Genomic DNA, 21,086 nt, shown 5'->3' with positions numbered 1-21,086 from the left:
GACTGTTTTCAGCTGCCTGGATTTCTGAGTCCATCAGGACAGCATTTACCTCCCAGACCTGACAGGGGATTTATATACTGTGTATATTTTGGATAATCACCATGTTTGTTAATTGAATCACTGCTCAGTTAAAATGTAAATACAGTCAATATGCTAGGTGTAAACAGAATTTGATTGTTCCACAGCAGTTGAATATGAAGTTGCCTCAATTCAGCATTTTGTCTGTTTTGTGCTAAAGTTTTAACAATTAACACCCAAATTGCAAATTGGCATAAAAGGTATGGTTAAAAAAGTAGAAAATACACAGATACATAGGCAATAATACCAAATATTAACTGCGGGAGTAATTGTTTATATTTTGTAAAAAAAGATGAAGTAGATTGTTTAATATACTTCACATAGTATCACTAGCATTGCTAGTATCAATAGCTGGTTTTTTTTACCTACCAATGTCAATACTCTAATAAAATTGGTCAGAATTTTAACTGTTGTCGTCTTCTGGATTTTACATTTTCACCTGGGCTTATCCAACAGAGCACTATGAAATGATGAAGCTTTATTTCTGGTTTGTCAGAACTGCCACAGCAGTAACCTCTTCTACACAAAGTGAAATACTGACAGAGATTGATACAGAAATAGATGCTTTTTTTTTTTTTTTCTTAATGAGCTAGAATGATCAGTTTTACTGGGTAGTAACAATGTTTTTCTATGTTACATCAGCTTTTCCTTTGTCCTGGGTTCAGCAGTACCAGTCAGTTTTTCTCTTTCTTAGTAGCTGGTGCAGTGCTGTGCTTTTGACTTTCAGCCTAGGAACAACGCTGATAACACCGATGTTTTTAGTTACTGCTCAGTAATGTTTACTCTGACCAAGGACTTTCTCAGTCTCATGCTTTGCAAGTGAGGAGGGGCACAAGAAGTCAGGAGGAAGCAGAGACAGGACACCTGACCCAAACTAGCCAAAGAGGTATTCCATACCACGGCAAGTCATGCCCAGTATATAAACTGGGGGGAGTCACTCAGAAGGCCCAGATCACTGCCTGGGTCGGGCTGGGTATTGGTTGGTGGGTGGTGAGACTAAAAGCCCTTGATCAGAGTAAGCATTGTTTAGCAATAACTAAAAATGTCGGTGTTATCAGTGTTGTTCCCAGGCTGAAAGTCAAAAGCACAGCACTGTACCAGCTACTACGAAGGACAAAAATGACTGCTACTGCTGAACCCAGGACATCGTTGTAGTTCTATTTAATCCTCTCCTCCTGTTACAAAACACCTTTTCAACATACTGAGTTGCTTAGTGCAAGTTAGATGTTGTCTAACAAAGGATTCTCCTTACACAGTTTCTCAAATATCTTCTTTTGGATACTGGCTTTGGTTTATACAGTGCACTCGCCTTGCCTTTGTCTACAAGCACGTGTAAAAACTGATTGACAGCTTCAGCTCTGGCTCTCCAAGAATACTGACAGCACTCTGAGACCAGCACCCTACTGCTACACACAGTGCCACATTCAATTATTCAATAGACAGAGTGCAGATCTAAACCAGAAGCAGCCTCTTCTAATCTATTTTCAGTCACATATACATAAAACCAATTCTCTCATCAGTTACACAGACAGCATGTGTTACAAGCGTATTTGAAAGGAACCTTAGACCAGGTTTGTACAGATTCATTGATGCTTAATGCAACTGAGAGCCCCTGCAGAGACAAACTCATTCAGCCACATGAAGCAGTATTTTGGTGAATGAGGAAGCAGGTACTGGAGTAACATTCACTCTGGGGAAAGGACCACATAGTTCTGCATGTTACAATCAACAGCTACTTGGCCTCTTCTTGCAGGCCTACATGCCCACTCATGCCTGGGAGCTTTCTTGGAAGGGACACAAGTGAGGTGATTGTTCACAGCACTATTTTAAGTACTTACTTTGCGTCCTTTTTGGTGAAAGTTTTGTGACTGCAACCTTTCTGTTACCTACCTTGTGACTTCAATGGGGGCTCAGTTAAAGCCCCCATTAAACACCTCATTAAACTTCACAAAGAGCCTGCAGATGACAGGGTACAAGAATGGATTTAATTAAAGGAATGTTAGACCAGTTAAGTTCTGATGTGAAAAGTTGCACCTAACTCCTAAAACATGTAAATGCATAGTGAAGAAAATCAGAATGTTATACTCTAGAATCTACTTTAGAGAAGGGTGTCTTTCAGCAGCTTGTGATATAGCACTAATGATACAAAAAAATTGTGAAAAAACACTGCAGACTTGTAATGTGAGAAAAGGAAAGTCTTTCTGCCTTGCCACAAAGTCTTCTCAAACTAATGGTTGTTAAAGGCAGTTTCATGTTCATTGATTCCTCAAACTGACAAATTTATCTTGTCAATTAATGGGTAAAACCTATCAAATGGAAAAAAAAAAAACATGACAAGGTGTAAAGTATGTCACAGCTCTCAACTATAAAGTAAAAAGCCACAAATCTTATGTGCTTACTGCACAGATGCAATGACTGTTACAAAGGTAAAATTACATCTGTTTTCCCCATAAGGTATTAAGCCACTACCATTCTGTAAAACATAAAAGTGCAACAGGATATCGGAATCTGTCTACAGCTCTTTTAAACTGTATGCTTAACACTGATATCAATTCACCTCCTGAACAATGGCTGAACCCTCATTCTTGGAAGCACAGAAAAAGCTGAGGATTTCATTTTTTCAAAGCTGTTCAGCAAGGCCAGGTTTTTTGATAAATGACAAGATCAATAGTACCAGCATTATGTATTCTGGATAGACTCGAAATGCTAAATAGGAAGAAGGTGGGAGAGTGTGGAGAGAGAGAGGTTACTTATTTTGGATTAAGTGAGTAAGCCATTAAAGCTAACTTACAGCTATAGAAAACAGCACTGCCATGTGCATCTCAATGACCAGTTCATTACCACGCTAGGCTAAGGGCAATATCTTAAATTACTAAGACGTATATACTCCTGTATAAACTTCAATGCATGGCTACTTTGAAGGCTACAGGCTGCCAGTGCAGTCCCATGCCTGTGCTTGGGGATCTGACCAACCACTGTGTGGAGCACCCAGAGCTCCCAGCCGCACTGAGTGGCTCTGGCACCAGCACTGCCAGCACCGGCGTGGCAGGAAGGGCTCCCTTCGATTCTGGTACATGGACTGAATGCTAACAAGCTTCCTCCAGATGCTCAGTAGAGACCAGAGTAGCTACATGACAGCTGCTGCTACAGAGTATGTGTGAGCCCACAGGTACCGATGTTAGGCTGGGTTTTTTTCTTAATTAACAATACTTTTTCCATTGAGAAATGACTTAAGGAATATAAAGCCTCACATCTGAAAAATAAGCAGCCCACTAATCCAAAAAAAAAAAAAAAAAAAGAAAAAATCTATTAACGGTTACGTTTTAAGTAAGTGGATAATATTAAAAACAAAATTAGCAACTTTTCTGAATCATAAAATATTTAATAAGGTATATTTGGGGGGGGATATATTGTATATAAAATTTCAGATCACAATATGAAGCGATTTGAACCCTCTCCAAGCTAGCACTGCCTTCAATGCCATGTAGATGTATTGCCACTGATACAAGACCTACTAAAAGCATACATTGTAACTAATACAGAAGTGGCCTTTTATATGAACTAGTTTTTACACAACTAGAGTGTCTTGAATACCCTCTTTAAGTGCAAAAAACACAGATCACTTCACACTAATGCAGCAACAATGCATTCATATTGTTCTCATTAGTCATTAGTAGTCAACTTGCGTAAGATACAAGAAAAGCACAATAAAGCTCACAAAAATAGACTAAAAATCAGCCTGTTCTTGCAAAAAAATACAGCATAATAGAAGAAAAAGACAAAAAAGGATTATGCACACCACAGAATTTGCTGTTCTTTAATCCAGCTGGCTTAAGTGCTGTTTATGGGAGTTTTTGCCTTTTTTTTGTGGGTTTCTGTTTTTGTTTTGGTTTGGGTTGGTTGGTTGGTTTTTTCTTTTTTGTAAATCAAACCACATGGACCAGGCACAACTAATATTGAGGAGGCAGTGTGTAGCTAAAACTCCACTAAGTTTTGTTATCCCCACAATGTATTTTCCTCTGTCCTGAGGTAGTTACAAAAAAACAAATCATAAATTAAGCATCAGCCAGGCCAGTAAGAGCTGAGGCTTTTCCTCTTCTTCTTCTTCCTCTTCTTTTTCTTTAAAAACTTTTTTTAAACTGGCCAAAACTACCCTTGATGTTAAAAGACAGCTAAGAATTAGAGTTCTCACTACACCAGAAAGATGGCCATGATGGGAAGAGGGTTAGCTGCTTCAAAATGTGACAATATATTGAGTCCCATCAAGGTGGCTGGTCCACTGTTGAATTTGTCATGTTTATTCCCCTTTACTCTCTATAAAGTCATTTAGTGAAGTACAGAAGAATCTGAGCACATCATCGTCCTTTACTGTAACCAGGGAAGAACTGGTCCAGTAGTGTCTGCAGTATCTTGTTGGGAACCATGGTGTAGCCTTTTCCCAGGTCATAGCGGCAGGCAGGGCAGGTGAAAACTTCCGCTCTGAAAGAGCGCTGTAAACAACTCTAGGACATACAAAGACAAGGAAATAAATTATGAGAATTTTGTTTTAAACTGATAGCTTAACCAGCAAAAACAAAGGAATCACAGTAACCAAAAATGCAACCTGCTGTATTACCAGAAAAAGGAAATCGTTACAAAGCCCTCTGGTGCCTACCTTTGCCTCTATGACCAAAATGTCCTATCAAAGGAACTCTGCTCTTGGCTGAGACATGAAACACTGAGCTGGGGAGGAATTAAAACAGATCACTTCTGGGATTTCCCCTTCATTTCCACTAGTGCCTTCCTGTGAATCACAGCCATGTCTGCAGCTTCTTTCTAGTTTCACAGTCAAATTGGTAAAGCTCTTCAAGAAGGTGAGAACATCAGCTATATTGTCTAAGTAACAATCTCCATCTACCTCACCAGATAAGATTCAATTATGCCTTAAAGGCATATGTAGAATAATATAATCTCTTAGCACACCAGCATCAGTGCCGTCCTCCTTATTATGTTACCACAAGCTGCCCACAGCCCAAGCAGAAATATATCAGGGCAGATCTGTGCCCAAACAGCAATAGCAGCTTGCTATCAAACTATTCCTTACAACTTTAACCAGATGTTATTTTGCATTTGCAAATATTTACTGACATCTTCAAATTCTGTGCCTTCTGAGTTTGCTGACATTCAGCTTTCTCTTCTCCAGTTTTCCAGTATCGATAATTCTAAATATTTACCCCATCTTAATACTTTTAATGTTTTAAGGAGCCATAATCATTCCATGTGTGCAGCCCATCCATAACAACACAGTGATTTTTACGAAACAATACATATCTTCTTAAACAGAAAACTTGCATTATCAGATATTGTACTAGGATGATAATAGTCTGAGTCCTTTTCAGGCTCCTAGGCAGAAATACTGGGTACACAGCAGCCAGACCTCAAGTATCACAATTCAGCACATGATCAAGATTTTATGATACATGAGTTATAAATCGACTTACGTGGCTCTCCTACGAAACATAAACAACGTCAAGAATAACAAGATAACATAACTTACTCCAAATAATTGTCATACATTTACTCTACATCCTTTGAAATAAGTGTTACACAATAATAAAACCTGTTTTTATTCCTTAGCTATGTCAAATTATTGTGACTGTATCATCACCTAGCTCCTGGACCAAACAAACTCCTAGTGTAGTTCTACTGATCACAAAGGAATGACAGCAATGCCAGACTTCACTCATTATGTCTATCAGGAACTATACTAAACATACTTCCAGACTTTATTACATAAATTTAAGCTTATATAACAATCACTGAATGCAAACTTGTTGTATGTTTCTGCTCAGAATGTTAGGCAATAATTACCGTCTTCCTAGAATACATACGGCTTTGGTGACTGGTGTCTCAGAACTAAGAAAACAGCCCAGAGCAAGACTGAGTTTATTCTTACTTTACAGACGTTGTGGAGGCACTCTGTTGTCACTGGCTGGTAAACCAGCTCCTGGCAGCAGACACACATAAAGGATTGTTCCAGTTTCTTCAGAAAATTCTAGTGTAGGGCAAAAGAATAAAAAAAGACAAGCTCTATTACAGTTCTTACAATGCCACTTACTACATAAAGATGATGAACTTCCAGAAGTTTTAAAGTCCTCCATATCCTTAATTGCAGCTTTCTAAAAGTAATCAGAAAGCAGGTCCATAACTGCTTGATTTCCCTGCTTTTCCACAAATCAGGGAACTAATATTTTAAAGATTATTTACTTGTTTGTATCAGTATTGTTATAAACAAAATGAAACAGCCCATACGGCCCTTCATGCCTGATTCTTAGCAAAGCTCCTAAAATTCAGTAATTATGTTTAGTAACTGCAGCTAGAAATTTGCATGTGCCTGAAAGATCTCTGCTTCTGTGCCAAGGGAACAACTTCTGCTAAGAAAGCCACTGCTGCACCACCTCCTGTGCTTATGGATTACGGCTGGTTAATGGTTTCTTCTCTCCTCAGGCCAAATTCTCTGCAGAAAACCGCCCTGGTTTTTAAATCTTCTCAGGGCACCTCTGAGAAATATCAAGATACATTTGTAATCAGGTGTTTTACACACACAAACATGCTTTCTTCAGTACGCCAGTGATCTCCAAATATCTCAAGAATGGAAGCATAGGCATGTAACAAACAAAGCAGATCTAAAGGCAATCACAATATGGTTCCTAGTAATAATTTTTAAAATACCAGACTTACCTTAAACCACATTTTATTTAGTTAAAAGCAGGTGTTTCAAGCAGAAATATTTACATTTTCACAGTAGCGACCCAAAGCTACCGGTCACTGCCACGGTTTTTAGTGGCAACAAAATGGAATTCTTACCAAATTATGGGTAGAAATCCGTAGAAAATGTGAGTCAACCATTTTGAAATTGCTGCTCTCTGTTTTTTATAGATATGAATCTCCATTGCCTGTCATCATGCGCAATTTTAAGAGCTGACATTCCTTCTAGTCATTACAGAACACTGGACATGGAAGAACAGGGAGTTATAGATGCTTTTTCTGTTACAGAAGCACCATAAATAGCCACTGGTAATTCTCAAATAAACTAATTATTTATGTCCACTTACCAACCAATGGTTTGATTTTCAATGAATTGAGTTTTATCAAGCTATTTTAACTTCTAAGTGCCTTGATCTCCTCTGCAAAGTGGCTAAAATAACTAAGAACTTGAGATTGGTAAGACTAATCATCACTGAAAGACATAGTATTTAGCAAATACTTCTTTTGTTGACTTTTGAATGCTAGTGTCTATAGTCTCTTAATCATGAGCTACTGTAGTGCGAGGCATCCCTGCCCACGGCAACAGGGTTGGAACTAGATGATCTTTAATGTCTGTTCCAACCCAAACCATTCTATGATTCTATGATTCATGCTATTTTCTTGACATTTAGAGGGAGGAAAATATTTTCTCTCTTACTTAAGTTTTCCTTTCTACAGAGTTGAATAATCTAGATATGGATGAAAATATTTTCATTTCCTATTTAAATTTGAAGATGACAATACTTCTATCTTCTTAAAGCAAGCAAGCTGCATTTTCTGTCATAAAATTATTTTCTCTGTAAATGAAAAGTAGTGACTAGAACCATCTTTCTGATTTCTCACATCAGCACAGTACAAAAATATGATTTCAGTGAAAATACACTCTCTGCAAAACTGAAAAAAAAAGCCACTTCTAACTTCAAAATGTTTTCGAAGCAAGAAAAGATCTCTATTATGCAGTGGTACAACGAGCCATCACTAGCAAATTGCACAAGTGAGGATTATTTCCTTGAAATCAAAGTCTTAAAAACAAAAATAATGCTAGATACAGTCAGTATTCAGCAGAAGTTCAACAAGCAGATTAGGTTTTAAGAAGGACTCAAGATTCCTCCTAGAAGTCTAAAGAAAAGGTAAATATTAAAAGTCATGCATGCAGCAAACATACTGGTCCTTCCTTCAGAGAAGCAAGTACTTCATCCCACAGTTTCTGGTTCATCGTGTCTTCTCTAATCAGCCATTGCTGCTCTTGGGTCAGCTGGAAAGCCTCTCCTTTCCCTCCATCTCCCATCCTCATGGCTTTTTTGGGTGTATTCATAGGTTCCTCTATACCTGCTTAAGATTACAACCATCAGACACAGTAACAACAGAACATTAGTCTGAACTAATGAAAAGGTAATCCATGTTTCTAGAAGACTAAAACATGGATTACACTCCTGAAATTTGGCCATCAAAGCTATGCTCCAACTCATACTGTACAGCATTGTTTTGCAGCACACAAATACACAGAAGACTTCTCATTTTTCTGCAGAGCTTAAGAGAAAGAACTGTAAGAGTCGTAAATAAGATCCCTACACTAGTACTTAACAACAGAGCATGTGCTTATCAGTTTACATTAGTATTCCAAATAACTTCACACTTCCACGAAATTTTCATGCTACCAGCTTAATGAACGTAACATGACAGACTTTGCTGATGAATGCTAAAAAAAGCAAAAACAAAAAATACCATCAATTGTCCTTTTCTGGTTTCCATTGCTTTGCCTGGCTGGCTCCTGTTTCACAGTTTGCTTTTTAACTTTGTCTTTCTTCTCCTTACTAGCCATGGCTTCCAAGTAACCTTCTGGATACTAAAACAAAAAAGCACAGGTATAAAACAAAACCCACTGGCACACAAGAATTCCCGAATACCAACAAGACTAGTATCTAAAAGACTTCAAAACCCTGTGACTACGTATTAAAGTAACTACAAAATAATTTTTAAAATTATACATGATGGAGAAAACGATTAAATTAGTATTTATTACTAAGAAAGTGTAGTAAAGTCAAAGAATCTAATCCAGACTTGATTGTATTAAAAAGAACCCAATACCCGTATCTGTGCCCTTACAACTATGCAAATCAATCAGGCAAAGCTGAAGATGATGGCATGCTGCAAGATACACCACTGCCTTGCTAAGAAAAAACAGTACGTTAGTTTTTTCTATCTTTTGTGTATTCTGCAATTCCAAAGTCCTTATGGGTCAGTTGATTTCTGTGTGTAGAATGCTGTCACACAAACCACGCAGTCACATGGAGAGAAAAGTACATAAAATTCACAAGTTTTTCAATTTCACAGACAGAATCAGCTACAAATTCTAAAATTATTCCAAAAATCCTTTCCATCCTAAGGATCACAAAACTGTATTCAAACTCTTAACTTTCCAATCCATATATGCAAAGCAATTCACTGCTAAGGCAGAACGCTTCATCCACTGCTCCTTCTGCTGTGTCACAGGATCTTTCAGTCAGATAATCTACAGTGCTTTTTTGACATTAAATTCTGCCACAGTGAAGTACAAGAGAAAAAAAGAGGGGCTTCTATTTAACTGATCCCTATTTCTGGAACTTATTTAATGGAACTCAGAATAAAAACAACTTTGCAAGTCCTGATTCAAACCTGCACACTCAGACCCAGTTTCTTTGAGCGCTCCATTCCTTCTGAAGTCCAAGGAGCAGGCTCAACATCATCTCTCCTCAAAAGGTAACGCCAAACTAAAAATCCACATTTTCCAATTTCTGGCCAGTATTTTACCACCTAAAGAACAAAATGAAATTACTGACATTATTTTATCACAAGCCAAACACATGCATATAGTCATGTTTTCATAGTTTCATTGTTCAAGAAGAAATGAGAAGACTAAGTTATACATTACTATTATACAACAACTCTTCCCTCAGTGCAAAATTTTTGTATTTTTGATAAATACAGTGCTCTTAAAAGGTGAACACCTTTATTTCAGATGCTGAGAAGTCATTAAATGCACAAAGAACTAGGATATAGTTGGATGGTATGAAGAAATACTTCAATTCTAGCAATGAATATGACTCAGTAGGCACAAATAAAGCAGCTTACATATTCAACTTCATACATCCTATTATGGATTATGTTCTATCATCACTGCTCTGCATAATTTCATTTCAGTTCTTTGCAGAATAAGCTAAGGCTAAAAAGCTATCATGGAGAAAAAAGAATTACTTCTTTTAAGTAATAATGAATAATTTGCAATGTAACACGAGACTTTTGAAAACAGAAGATGAAAAATGTTATGCTGCACTCAGTAGAAAGTTGAATACCTTGTAAATGCCATCATATCTGTTGCCTTCCTCAGGGGCATATTTGCTGATTCGCCGTCCCTTTGAACTGCGCACTACTCTGACTGGCTTACCAGCTCTCCAATTCTTAGACTCTGCTCCATTTTTGTCATCCAGTGGGGCATCACAGTTAAGAGCCAATGCCCTAGAAAGAGATTTAAAATTTTCATACACCAGACTGCTTCATATGACAGATTCTTGAGAATTAATGTAATTAAGTAATATTTATTTCCCTTGTCTAATATGCTTAATCACACAGCATAGAACTTTTCAGTACATTCTTTAACAGCTGCAGAAGTAGTGAAAGTGATAAGAACCATTCTACCATGTATGGTAAGAAAAAAAACTGGGGACACAAAATATTTTGTTGTCAAGATTTCAGATGAAAACTCAGCTGAAAGAGCTAAATAAAACAAGCTAATCCTTATAGATTCAATATTCTTCATTTTTAAAACTAATTCCTTCCTAAATAGCATTGAGGGAATGAAAGAAAACTGTAACAAAAGGCAAACTTTCCCTATCACTATCCCATTTAACTGCAGATTTTATGGCTCTTTACATGTGTATGAAAAGTAATGAATATGCCGAAAAACACTATGTAGAAAGTAACCATCCAAAAAATCTCTAAGTAACTGAAATCTCTCACATAATACATACTTTGCCTCAGAGTAGGAATTATATAATAGTAGTTAACTCAAGGACAATAAACGCTTTTATCCACTAACTACATAAAGACCCTCTTCTAGAAATCTGGAGCAAGACACTGTGAATACCTACTAGACCAAGCTGCCGTAGCCTAATTTGATCAGGGATTGAAAACCCTTCAGAATCAGATTCAAATTAAACCATGGATCTCAGAACAGACAAAATAATATAGTTTAAAAACAGCCATGGTACAAGTATAAAACCCACATTACGCAGGACAGTAACAGACAGGCATACAATATCAACTCTAAAAATGTTTCTTACATAAAAACAAAACTTAAAAAAGGAGAAGTAAAATATCTGGAAAAGTAAATTAACCAATACTGACTCAACTACATGGAATTATCATGATCTTTAGTATCAAAATGCTTGAAAACTTGTCAAAATCAGTAACTGAGAGCAGAACCTTACTGTACTCCATGCACACTAATATCTGCAAAAATACAAGGCAAGTTTTGACAGTGGATTTCTCATTTGCCAACAGCAGAGGAATGCTGAGACTCTGGAGTCCAGCTTTTAATTCTGTTTCCCAATGCAAATTTGCTCTATTCACTCAGTGAGCTTGTAAACGTTTTGCTTAAATCTACTTCCATCTTCCTTCCATCCTTGTTCTTGTTCACATCATGTCCTCCCTCCTCCCTCCCCCCTCTCAGCAGCCAAGTCAGGCTTTCCTTTCTCCTGGAAGCACCACCAAAAAGCAAAGAATCCTTCTACACTCTGCTTAATAGCAGCAGACGGTATCTAAAAGCAGACCTGGCAAAGTCAGTACCCTACTGGTGTTAAGTGGTCAGTTGCATATGAAAGAGTATGCTCCTAGAAATAGAAAAGGATAGAGAATTCTTTGTTGAGGCAGACTTCTAGAAGATGTGAAAACACTTCAAACAGATGTCTAATTATTTCTTTTGACATATATTTTCATTCTCAAGCACCTCTTTTTGATATAGCAACATCTTAATTCCTTGCTCTTCATAGAAAATTATGATGGAAACAAGGGCTAGCAAAATAGTGAAGATTTCTTCTAATATGGGAAAACGAACATGCTTTCTTCCTACTTAAATTTCCTACCTGATTTAAACACGGAAGAAGAAATTTAAAAAGAAACACCCAGAATAGAAAACTTTCACCCAAGAGTTTTGTCAAACATCTCTTTACATTAAAACCAGAGTCCTCTGAAGAAAGTTGTAGCACAATTTTAACCAGAGACATGTCTACTAGCTGCACCATCAACACAGCAATATGTCATTGAGGTGCATGTTTCTTTGTATCAACAAAACATAATCCTTGATAAAATGACTCTGAGCAGCAAGAAGCACCACTGTTTACAAAACTAGCATGTATAGGAATGAATGAATATAGTGAAATATTAGTTTTTAATCAAAGCACTACAACCCAGATCTTTTGTTCTGGAATACTTTCAAATTATATCTTCAAAACTTACCTATTCATGTGTGTTAATGTCTGATCAAATGAATGTTCTCCAATCCTTTTATTGCCAGAAAGATCTCTACCTCCACTCCCAGTGTAAGTGAATTCATCTCCTCGATCCTGTGCAAGAAGATTATCCTTCATTTTAACACTGGGAGCAACTCAATCAAAAAGGAAATGTGACTTAATTTGTTCTATTTATTCAGAGAAAAACTATACTCCAAGGCATGGAAATACGCATTTCCAATTTCAGCATCACTGTCCTTCTAGAGCAGTTGTGACGGCACAAAGCTACTGGTCTGGATGTAACATATTCACCAGAAAGTTCTTAGTAAGAAAACTGTCTGCCTTAAAAAAACATGAGACTTTTGAATCTTTTAAAAAGCTGGGGTTTTGGGGGAAAAAAAAAAATATTCTGAGAAAGGGAATACATTCTACCGAGTGGTTACTTGCTCCAGAGCTTATAATTTAGTTTACATGTATATTATGTTTGTAAAATACATAATAAATACCTTGGAGGGATCACTTCAGCAGCCTGTGCAAGGGACTAAGTGCTAGTAAGGACAAATAGCTAAGCCTTACATGGAAGGCAGGTGTTTTAATGCAATAATAATCCCAGCTCTTCTGAACTAGTAAAGCTTAACTCATTTAGATTAGCATTTTGAAAACTGATATAATTCCATAGTACATTTCTTATGTAGGAGTTTCTTTAAATTGAAGGAAGGTTGCTAAAAGCTTTTACCATGAACTGTAAAACCAGTCAAAATTTACATAAACGTAAGTAAACTCAGTATTACTATTTTCTTCAGGAAATATGTCACAGAAATTCATATTACTGCTGGCAAATTCAAATATTTCTAGAAACATATACACACTCTAAAAATAGATTTAATATATCTCTTTGGAGAAACAAATTTTGTCTGTTATCATGAAGCAACAGTAGAAGACAAATACTTGATAGAAAAATAATGTTTATAAGAATTTTTATAGCAAAAATCTGTACATGTACCCAGTAGTAAACTTCAGTCAATTTCTTACCACTATGAAAAGTCTAACACTAGTTAGGATCCAGTGCAAGACTATTACAGATACTTCATGAATGAGAACAGCAGAAAAGAGAAAGTTAGAAAGAGAAATGCTGTTGGAACAAGGCCATATAATAATCATAGGAAAGATGTTTATTTTATTCTGTGTAGGGAAAACCTACAAAAAATTCAGCTGCAGTGTTATTTATCCTGAAAAATTTATCTAGACATAATTAACAAGCACGTGCTATGAAATATTAAATATTAAATGAAATATTCAAACCTAACAAAGACATGCATAAACTCTGGTATATCCTCTCTTAAAATAGTCTACTTACTCTGCTCAGTGAATTTCTAAAAAATAACATAAATAGAATGATATTGTATGAGGACAATATATGAAACAACTTTAAAAGAATGAAAGACCAACAAGACAGGAACTATTTACTAAGAAAGAATGTAAAATAAATTGTGTAAAATAAATTGTATAAAATAAGGTATCACAGAATTGAACTATGTTTGATTTTTTAGTGATTGTCAAACAAAAAGTGCAAATCCCACAAAGATGTTTGCGCTAACAATATGAACAGGGATGGATTTGCTTGACAAATCAGGCTCATCCAAACAAACTGCACTTTAACAGCACACAGGAAGCTTGTGTCAAGTTCAGAAAACCAAAAAGACGTCTCCTGGAAAGTCATGAATCCAGAATGATTTGTGTTTCATAACAAAGAAGAAACTGAACACATGTTCATGGCGTGGCAGAGTAGGGAAAACTGCTAAGGCAGTTTTCTGATGTAGAAGCAGAAATATACTGAAACTGGAAGGTGATTTTTCCCTCTTTATAGAAGATAGTGTTCAGGCAAATATTGAAATAACATACATGTAAGTATGTAAAACAACAGAGGAAAGACAGAAACACTGTATGTGAGCAAGTTGAAGAAAATTATTTACAAGACAAGAAAGATTCATGATAAACTGTTTTGCTAGGTAGAATGATCTTCATGAGAAGAAAGTACTGAATAGACTTTTATTTGTATAACGGACAAACATAAACCAAGGACAAATTGCTACAGACTTAGGCCAGAAAAAACTCCAGCAAGAAGGCATAAATGCAACAGTTTCACAATTACCTACTGGAACACACTTCTTGAGAAAATGGGTTAAATGTAACAGGCCTAAAAGCATCAATCTTTCAATGTCTTCAGAGTAAGACTGAGTGATTCTCTGGGTGGTAGTCCTTAACCACAGGCAACCACAAGACATTGTGCTTGAAGAGACATCATAAAGCCTATGCATAAACATTCACCTCTTGAACAGACTCCACACTTGATTTTTTTTAATGGTGCAACTGTTCTATGCATAAATAGGCAAAATTATATGGATTTGAAGGAAACTGGAAATCCAAGGGAAAGAAAATGGAGGACAAACAAAACAATTATGTAATTATAACAATTATATTACAGGTCAAGTAACAAGATGATGGCATCTTTTAAAACTTCCCTGCATAAGAAAGACTCATTTCTTCCGTAACTTCCCAGAAGAACTACACTCATTTCACATCAGATATACTTAAAAAAAAAAAAAAAAAAAAAAAAAAGATTGCAGGGAGCAATCCGAGAAAAATCTCAAGAGATCTTGTCATACAGGGCACTGACCTGGACTGGATGAAGAGAAATGGAGAGGACATTTGAACCTCTGATATGAAGCAACTCGTAAGCAGTAAGAGGAAGAAAGCTCAGGAGAGAATGTAAGCTCCAGCAGAGAGAGAACATTTAGAATGACAAGAGCAAATGATGCACAGAGAATCCTTAAAAGCGGAGTAAATGTGGATATGAATATAGCCGATGACTAGCAGAATTGAAATGGGGATACATTAGTCTGGAGACCTAATGGGAGACCTACAGAACCTACTTCCATCAGGGTTATGGTGTTTTACTTTGAAAGCGGAGTATGCCAGGAATATTCACCAGCTTGTTATTTGGGATCTTCTGATAAATAATGACTTATTAAAACAATTCTGCAACAGCTTTGAGTTCTGTGTCTTATCTATAGACAATGAAGGATCTTCCTACCACACAAACCAACGTCCAACTGATAGCCTGTGTGTGACAGGTAAAGGGGGAAAGCTATTTTTTCCTTTATGGGATCAAAATGCAGAACTTAAGATATGGATACTGCTGTAAATTCTGCATTCAGTCTGTATTCTTTTGGCAAAATGAATTATTGAATAGTTTTAAGAAATGAATTGTTTTAAGAAACAAAATAACTGTTAGAAAAGCTACTAAATATTTTCTTTCTCTTCTGTTGCTTCTTCTTTTCTCCATTTTCTTACCTTAAAATATGTAATTCTGCCATTTCTCTTCTGCTCTCCACAGCTTAATTCAACTTCCCTGCACCAAAACTTTCCTTCAACAGCTAGTAAGACCTTCATTATTCTGTCTTCTCTTAATGCCTTCTGTATGTCTCTCTTTCTTATGTTGTCTCCGTAAAGTTACTTTTAACTGTCCTGTTTGTAAAGTTTGATCACATTACAGAGCAAATGAACTTCACTCACTGAAGAATAACAAAGGTAGGATTCCAAATTCCACATAATTCTGACCACATGATTTCTATGGGTTGCTTTTATGCAGCAGCTGACAGGGGCATCAGCTACTTCAAGTTACTGGCATATCAGCTATCTCAAGGTAGCTCTCAATTATTTTTTTCTTTACATTAACACCTCTGGTATTATACTAAAAATTTGGTCCCAACATATATACAAAAAAATTGCATTTATCATTTATAAAAATAAGCTGTTACAAACACATTTTCTAGATGAGCTTCAACCTTCAGTTAGAAAAAAATAATGTCTTACTGGATTTTTTAATACAAGAACCCCCAAAATTTCATCAGTTCATCAACTTCTCAATTCACCAGTTTCACCTTTGTAAAATGTGACGAATAAAGGTTAAGATTTTGATTAAAATGACAAAGCAAAATAAGAAAAACACACTAAGCATTTTTACATGAAATTTTTAAATCCAAGACAAATACTAAGTATCAGACAATTACATTTGAAATTATCTTCTCTCCCTTGTAGTAGGGATACCTGAAATTGAATCATGCCATCATTCATCTCCATTAAAGACCCATGTGTTTGTATGCATGTAAGTGCAGTCAACGTTGGTCTGTCTGCCCAATTATCTGATTTATTTTTGATAATTTCATAGTTTAGCACTGCAGCAAAAGGTGCCAACTAAAAAGGAAGGGCTAAATTGCATATTTAATTTATAAATCAATAAAGTAACTCTTGCATTAAGTGCAAAGGTTGAATATATCATGATCTGTGTTTCTGAGAATTCCCTGCAACTGCCCTTGACAGCAAAAACATGACAGTGTTGTGGCATATTCCACCACGATGAAAACATTTAACCATTTTAGTGTAAGATGATCTGAATTTCTGAACAGTAAGAAAGACAGCTTCAAAGCAGGAAACAGCTGAAAGTGGCCAACTGGTGACGGAATTAGGTCAACATTTTGAAATACAAATTCTAAATGAAATTACTAGACAACTACTGCACGTGCAACCACTTCTTGAGGTTTTTCTCATTCATTTCCAGGTTCAGTGCCAAAATGGTGGACTACCAGACCTTCAAACTAAATATTAATATGTAAACAATTCAAGCTACCCTGGATTCATTATCTTTTGCTCCTTTCAAAATCAGTTCTGACTTCAAACCAGGTTCACTAAAGATATAACAGACAGAAAGCCTTTTCAGGTCAAAGACACCTGCCTGTACTGGGAGATTACTTAGGAAATAAAACAGTTTTTTGAGACAACATTTTTTAATTACAATTATCTCTGACAACCTATTGGAGATCGCTGTTTGATTGCTTTTCTGATATAAAAAAAAAGAAAAAAGCTGCAATCTGTAGGCGTAATTTATCTAGCCAACTATAATCCCAGTTATAGCAAGGCAAGGAAAATCTTGTCTGTCTAAAAGACACGCACTTATATTCGTTTATCTCTATACATATAATTAGAATTTGTTACTTTCAGCCTTATTTCCTGCATCTAAACAAGTGCTTAATATCATAGGAATCAATTTTTATAGGTGTTCATGTGAAAAGTCTATGAAGTGCGGCAAGAAACTCATGTATGATACAACAAAGATTAGAATAATTACGCTGACTGTTCAGAGTTTTATGAAGGGAACAGATAGATGATTTATTGCACCAGTATGACCAGTCTCTTGAAAATACATTAAATTCAGAAAGAAAGTATGTTAGGCATTCACCATCAGAAGCCAAGGCCTATGTTCTTGACCTAAGACACTATTTCAGACAGAATGTTTCTTGGAAAGATAAACAGAAAACAAGCTGAACAGTGTTTTCCTGAGCATTGGCAGAATTAATTTCTACTTTCTAATCTGCTTTATCATTGTGTCAAATGGGTTCTCAATGCTTTAGAAACAACTGGGTATGCAAAGTGCTGCAAATGAAATATGCAAATGAATAGGCAGACGAGATTACTTTGACAGATGTAGTACTAGCAGTATAAAAATTACAAAAAGCCTCTCTGTAACAAAATAAGGTGTTTCAGAGTGTGAAAGTGATTCTGAATATAATGTAGGCATAGAGGAGACAATGGAATTCAAAAAATAATACAAGAAAGGTAATTTTTAGTATGAATTAATATTTTGTACAGACTGATAGCTAACGATATGGAGTAACAGAAAAGATGGAGAGGAGACTGTTGCACGATAAAAGATGTCCTGCAGATCTGAAACATAAGTATTAAAGCTACTACCCTACAAATTACGACAACTATGTCCTTAGTATTGGAAGTAACAAGAGTAAACAAATAACACATCCGAGAGAAATTCAAGATACTTGGTAGATATTGAGTAGTGAGATATTAAAGTTTTTTCACATTACGCTGGAGCTCCAAGCAGGTCCCAAAACAGTAGGGTGCTGAGACCTTGGAAACATGATGGCTTTTGCAAACAGCAAGTTTTATGGCTTCAAGATCAGGTTTTCAGCTACACAGCTGATCCAGGTGACTCACAATAGACACTCTCAGTGTAATGGCTGTAATTAACTTGTTATGTTGGATTCTCATTACTATAAAAGAGAGGTGAAGAAATTGGAAAAACTGTTCCCTTGGTAACATAGTCAGCATGGCATGATAGTTCAGAAAACTTATATAGCGTACTACATCTCTTTTGTATGAGGGCTCACACTGGATTCAGATGATCTAGCTAAGCCTAGCAAACTGGTTAATAAAGCTGCAGGTCATACACATATCTAGGCAAACCGCTAGTCACAACGCACTTTAAGTCAAACATGAAGCTCCCATTTTCACTTGACCTGGATTTAAAGCCATTTAAGTACGCAATTTGCTACAGCACTGGCACCGCACCTTTGGCAGTGGTGAAACTGATCAAGTGCTTCCACTGTGTAATGCACACTAAGCAGAGGTTCTGAAACATTCTAACCTGACCACAACATTTGCTTGGACAAATCTAGTGAGCTAAACAGTGTTTATTTGCAATTAAGAGTATTTCAAACAAGTAGAATGACATTGACACCTTGAAACTGATTACCCACACACAAGATTAAGGCAAAACCAGAAAATATTTAAAACAGAAGGCAACCTATTTCATGAAGTGATTTGTGAACGCTATGTTCCAGGCACTGAACGGGTTTGGTATAGAGTATCAATGAATCTAAGCAATGAGTTTATCTGCCTGGGGTCCCTTTTGAGTCACTACAGATGCTATTCTCTTTTACACTCTCTGAATCTTTTAAAAGAGGATGTGAATGACCACATCAGGTACTGTTCTCCATGAGATTCTGAATCTTACTTCAGAGATTTCCTGTATGATCCTATATACAAAAGCACTTAAACAAGAAACAATCTTTGTTCATATTAAACTAAGCGCACCACACAAGTTTACCATCTTTATAGCACTACCTCAATCCAGCAGAAATATGGATCTTCAAACTTTTGAACAGCAGTTTAAACCCTGATACATAAACCCAATGACACAAAACAGGAGGGCAATTTTTCAACACAAAAGTGAAATTTCTTCAGCTACTTGATTAGATGAACAGACAAGTTAAAGTACTTTTATCATGAATACTTTTATCACTCATCACTTTAATCAGTGATCTGTTAATTAGTTTGTTTGAACAGTGACACTGTTAATACCCAATATCTAGTTTTTAAATGTTAGTCTATTCTGAAATAATTCTTTGATTTTCAGTTCCTGAAAGACTTCTCAGTTTCTTCAGCTAATGTTTCTATTATGGCTACTATAAAGAACAAGACCAGGAGATCAGCAATATTAGCGTATTTTAGACCCTAAAGCTAATTATTGTAATTATCTTAAATAGGTAAGCCATGTGTCGCTATAATTCAAGGTTAAAGATTTACAAGAGATAGATTAATGTGTAAACATTTATATGCATGTAATTAAGAATGAGGCTAAGCTTCATGTGCAAAACCATTTCACCCATTGCTCTTTTTGTAAACTATAACTGTACCCCTTCAATCCTATACTGACAGAACTCATCATTACTGAGCACTCAAATACATTCCAACTTGGGCAACTTGTGGACAAATCTGGGTCTGCAGGACTTTAAGTTTCCAAAGATACAGAATGAAAATGGCATGATTAAAAAGCTAGACAGTAAATGCTATCTCCTGCAATGTATTTTTACAATTATTTTACCCCAATAGTGAACTGTTAGCTTAAAGCCACAGGAAGTGCATTAAGATGGCAGCAGTGTGCATAAATAGTGCATAAAATTTAGAAACATACAGTAATAGTCTTCCAAACGTATTTCTCAATTTTGCAAAAACTTATACACAACTACCTATGTCATGCCACTGAAATCCAAGTAAGAGTCACCTCTCTTTTCTTGTTCCCACATAATGAAGTGACTAGCTATAAGCAGAGGATTTTATCTGAACTTTTATTTAGAAGTTTCATTTGTGGAATGAGATGCTGTACTTAGGATATTGGTAAGTATAGAATTTGATTTTTCTGTGGATATCCTTATAAGAGTTTAATTTTAACCTCTTCCTAAAAAAAAAAAAAAAATAAAAAAAAATAAATAAAAACCCAGAGAAAACAGAAGTAAACTGGGAAATAAAATCTGGTATATGAAAAAAAATTGAAGAAAAACTAACTCCGAAAATGCACCTGGGTAAAAAAAAAAAAAAATCCCCCTTGTATCCTAGTTTAGAGAATCGCAAAAAAGCTAACATTCATCCAGATTTTTAGGGTATCTTCTGCAATGTTTCATCCCGACTATTCTTCTTCAAAATTATGTATGTCATCTGGACTATGACAGTATGCACAAAACCACATGATCATTTAGGTGAACCAAAAAAGACATGCAAAGGATCCAATTAAGTTTATTAAATACTTTGAAGTGAATAATTACAGCAGCAGAAATAAGTGGACATCTGTATCACCACGAAAAAGAAAAAAAAGGAGTCTGCAGCATCCCAGCATAGCAGGTACAATTTCTGAGCATCAGTGTTCATGGGATCCACTGGCTAAGGGTCCTAGAGCTTGGGTTGGTGCTGACTCTAAGGGTGTAGTAATGTATCCCAACACCAAGTAACTCCTCATGTTGTATGTTCAAAAAAAGACACAGGCTCTTTCAGAGGCAATACCCTACAGCAGCTGGTAGGTGCTGTTAGCAAAGAATACATTATATT

The 21,086-nt window shown here is 36.1% G+C and overlaps 1 protein-coding gene across 1 annotated transcript in view; it reads right to left on the bottom strand.

Moving 5' to 3' along the window:
• Positions 1-3,875: 3,875 nt before the first annotated feature.
• The window catches only part of UHRF2 (ubiquitin like with PHD and ring finger domains 2), a 99,772-nt gene continuing 82,561 nt past the window's right edge, over positions 3,876-21,086 (bottom strand). The window contains exons 10-16 of the mRNA XM_080638096.1: positions 12,358-12,464; positions 10,197-10,359; positions 9,520-9,657; positions 8,590-8,710; positions 8,030-8,193; positions 6,014-6,112; positions 3,876-4,580 (exon numbers count right to left, since the gene is read on the bottom strand). Coding sequence (XP_080494222.1) covers positions 4,434-4,580; positions 6,014-6,112; positions 8,030-8,193; positions 8,590-8,710; positions 9,520-9,657; positions 10,197-10,359; positions 12,358-12,464 — 939 coding nt within the window. The 3' untranslated portion in view covers positions 3,876-4,433. The remainder of the gene's footprint in view (positions 4,581-6,013; positions 6,113-8,029; positions 8,194-8,589; positions 8,711-9,519; positions 9,658-10,196; positions 10,360-12,357; positions 12,465-21,086) is intronic.

This window comes from Psittacula echo, assembly GCF_963264785.1.
Source record: "Psittacula echo genome assembly, chromosome: Z".
Taxonomy (NCBI): domain Eukaryota; kingdom Metazoa; phylum Chordata; class Aves; order Psittaciformes; family Psittacidae; genus Psittacula; species Psittacula echo.
Note: the sequence above shows the minus strand (reverse complement) of the source record. Positions and strands in the feature narration are given on the sequence as shown.